Source organism: Pistacia vera, unplaced genomic scaffold, assembly GCF_008641045.1.
Source record: "Pistacia vera cultivar Batoury unplaced genomic scaffold, PisVer_v2 Contig173, whole genome shotgun sequence".
Classification (NCBI taxonomy): Eukaryota; Viridiplantae; Streptophyta; class Magnoliopsida; order Sapindales; family Anacardiaceae; genus Pistacia; species Pistacia vera.
In genome coordinates this window covers 65539-67813 of record NW_022195823.1, presented here as the reverse complement: position 1 = coordinate 67813, position 2275 = coordinate 65539, and the positions used below count along the sequence as shown (strand labels likewise).

The 2275-nt window shown below is 32.1% G+C and overlaps 1 protein-coding gene across 1 annotated transcript; it reads left to right on the top strand.

Annotated features, from left to right (window-relative positions):
• Positions 1-356: 356 nt before the first annotated feature.
• Positions 357-785, top strand: LOC116125869 (secreted RxLR effector protein 161-like). The gene has a single exon (XM_031411588.1). It carries the CDS (start codon positions 357-359, stop codon positions 783-785), a length of 429 nt encoding a protein of 142 aa, XP_031267448.1.
• The last annotated feature ends 1490 nt before the right edge of the window (positions 786-2275 follow it).

The window sequence follows — 2275 nt, the reverse complement described above, 5'->3', positions numbered from 1 at the left end:
CGTTGTTGATCAGTGTATATATCTAAAATTCAGTGGGAGTAAGTTTATAATTTTAGTTTTGTATGTTGATGACATCTTGCTGCCTACTAATAATCTTGGCTTATTACATGAGACCAAGAAATTTATTTCTAAGAACTTTGAAATGAAAGATATGGGAGAGGCATCTTATATGATTGGGATAGAAATATTCTCAGATAGATCATAAGGACCATTAGGGTTGTCTCAGAAAGCATACATTAATAAAGTTTTACAAATATTCAGAGTGGAAAAGTGCTCATCAAGTGTTGTTCTAATTCAGAAAGCAAAAAAAATTAAGCCTTATGCAATGTCCAAGAAATGAATTGGAATGCAAACAAATGGAAGGGATTCCATATGCATTAGTAGTTGGGACCTTAACGTACGCAGAGACTTATACGAGGCCAGACACCAGTTTTGCCATTGGAATGCTCAGCCGATATCAAAGTAATCTAGGGATGGACCACTGGAAGGCTACGAAGAAAGTTTTGAGGTACTTGCAAGGAACAAAAGATCACATGCTTACTTATAGGAGATCTGATCATCTCGAGGTGATTGGATATTCAAATTCATATTTTGCTAGGTGTGTTGATACAAGAAAATTCACATTTGTCTATTTGTTCCTTTTAGCTAGAGGAGCTACATCATGGAAGAGTGCGAAGCAGTCTATTATTGCTACATCCACTATGGAAGTTGAGTTTGTGACTTGTTTTGAGGCCACATTCAAGGGAATTGGTTATAGAACTTTATTCAAGACTTGGAATAGTTGATAGTATTGCCAAGCCGCTAAAGATTTATTGTGATAATTCTGCAGCAGTCTTCTTCTCCCAAAACGACAGGTATTCCAAGGGTGCTAAACATATGGAATTGAAATACCTTGCTGTTAAAGAAGAAGTTCATAAACAAAAGGTGACAATTGGACATATTAGCACAAATCTCATGATTGCAAATCTGTTGACTAAGGGATTAACTCCTAAGACATTTATTGGACATGTCGATAGGATGGGCATTATTAAGAAATTTTAATGACTTTATAAGATTATGATGTAATTGACATTTGGAGCTTAATTATGTGTTGTTGTTTTTTTATATTTACGGATATCCTGTTCATATTATTATTTGTATATACATAAATTACTTTACATGATTTGACAAGGTTTGGTCTCTACTAGAGACATTATAGTGGACCGTTATGTATTTTTTACTTATAGGTCGTGTTAAGTAGAAAGCTAATACTGGGTTCTAATTGGAAGGGACTATGTTGATTTAAAGACATGGAACCGCCATGACTCTTATTAGTCTATACTTAATAATGGCATTATGATCTGACCAATATTTGAGGTATTATAGTATGCGCGTTATGTTTTATTTATTAAACCATGAAGATTTATTCTGTGACATAGGCCAAGTGAGAGAATGTAAGATAAAATTATATGTGGCCCATGCATATATGTCATTAAATTATATGTGGCCCATTAATATATAAATAATATTATTATGATTTAATAATAAATTGATTATTATCCAATTATTAAATTTAACAATTACACGTGTTGATGGAATGTGTATTTGAGAGAAGTTTATTTCCTAGAAACTTGGTCCTCTCTCTACCTACTAAAGAAAGTCAGAACGTATTTTCTACATCAATTAGCAAAACAAATTCTGGAAAATTAAAGAGAGGAAAGGAGAGAGAAACCAGTATTCTTAATTACATAAATCATCATCAACTAGTATCAAGGCTTAAGGTATATCTTTTCTAATTAACAGTTTATTATTGTTTTATAACATGTAAAATTCATGAAATTCAAAGATCATGTAATTTAATATTTCATGTAAACTTATTTACATAAACTTCACTTCAGATTTTTGTTCAGGTTCAACATCAATAGCTTTGTTTTTGGGTTCGGAAATATCAACCAAATGGGCTTTATTAATATGGCTATTGTTGTGATTGCTCTTAGGGAAAATCAATCTCCTTCGGTTTGCTTGCACTTGCAAACCCTCCCATTATTGATCATTCTTAATGCTGAACTCAAAAAACTCTTTGAAATCAAATGATTGATGATTGATTGAGGCTATCGGGATAATTGGGGTCAAGGGTAATTAGTAATATAGTAGGAATTACATGTTATGTTTAGGAGAAATTGTTGATTTTGTGAGTTGTTTTGGTTGCCATCATTTAATGCATGGTCATTTGTATATGACCTTTTCATATTTCAATTGGTTATGACAGTTTTATTGTTCTCATAAATTAGAATAT

Bases quoted from the DNA above. Each gene is read 5' to 3' on its own strand.
- LOC116125869 (XM_031411588.1), top strand. From the start codon at position 357: ATGGAAGGGATTCCATATGCATTAGTAGTTGGGACCTTAACGTACGCA.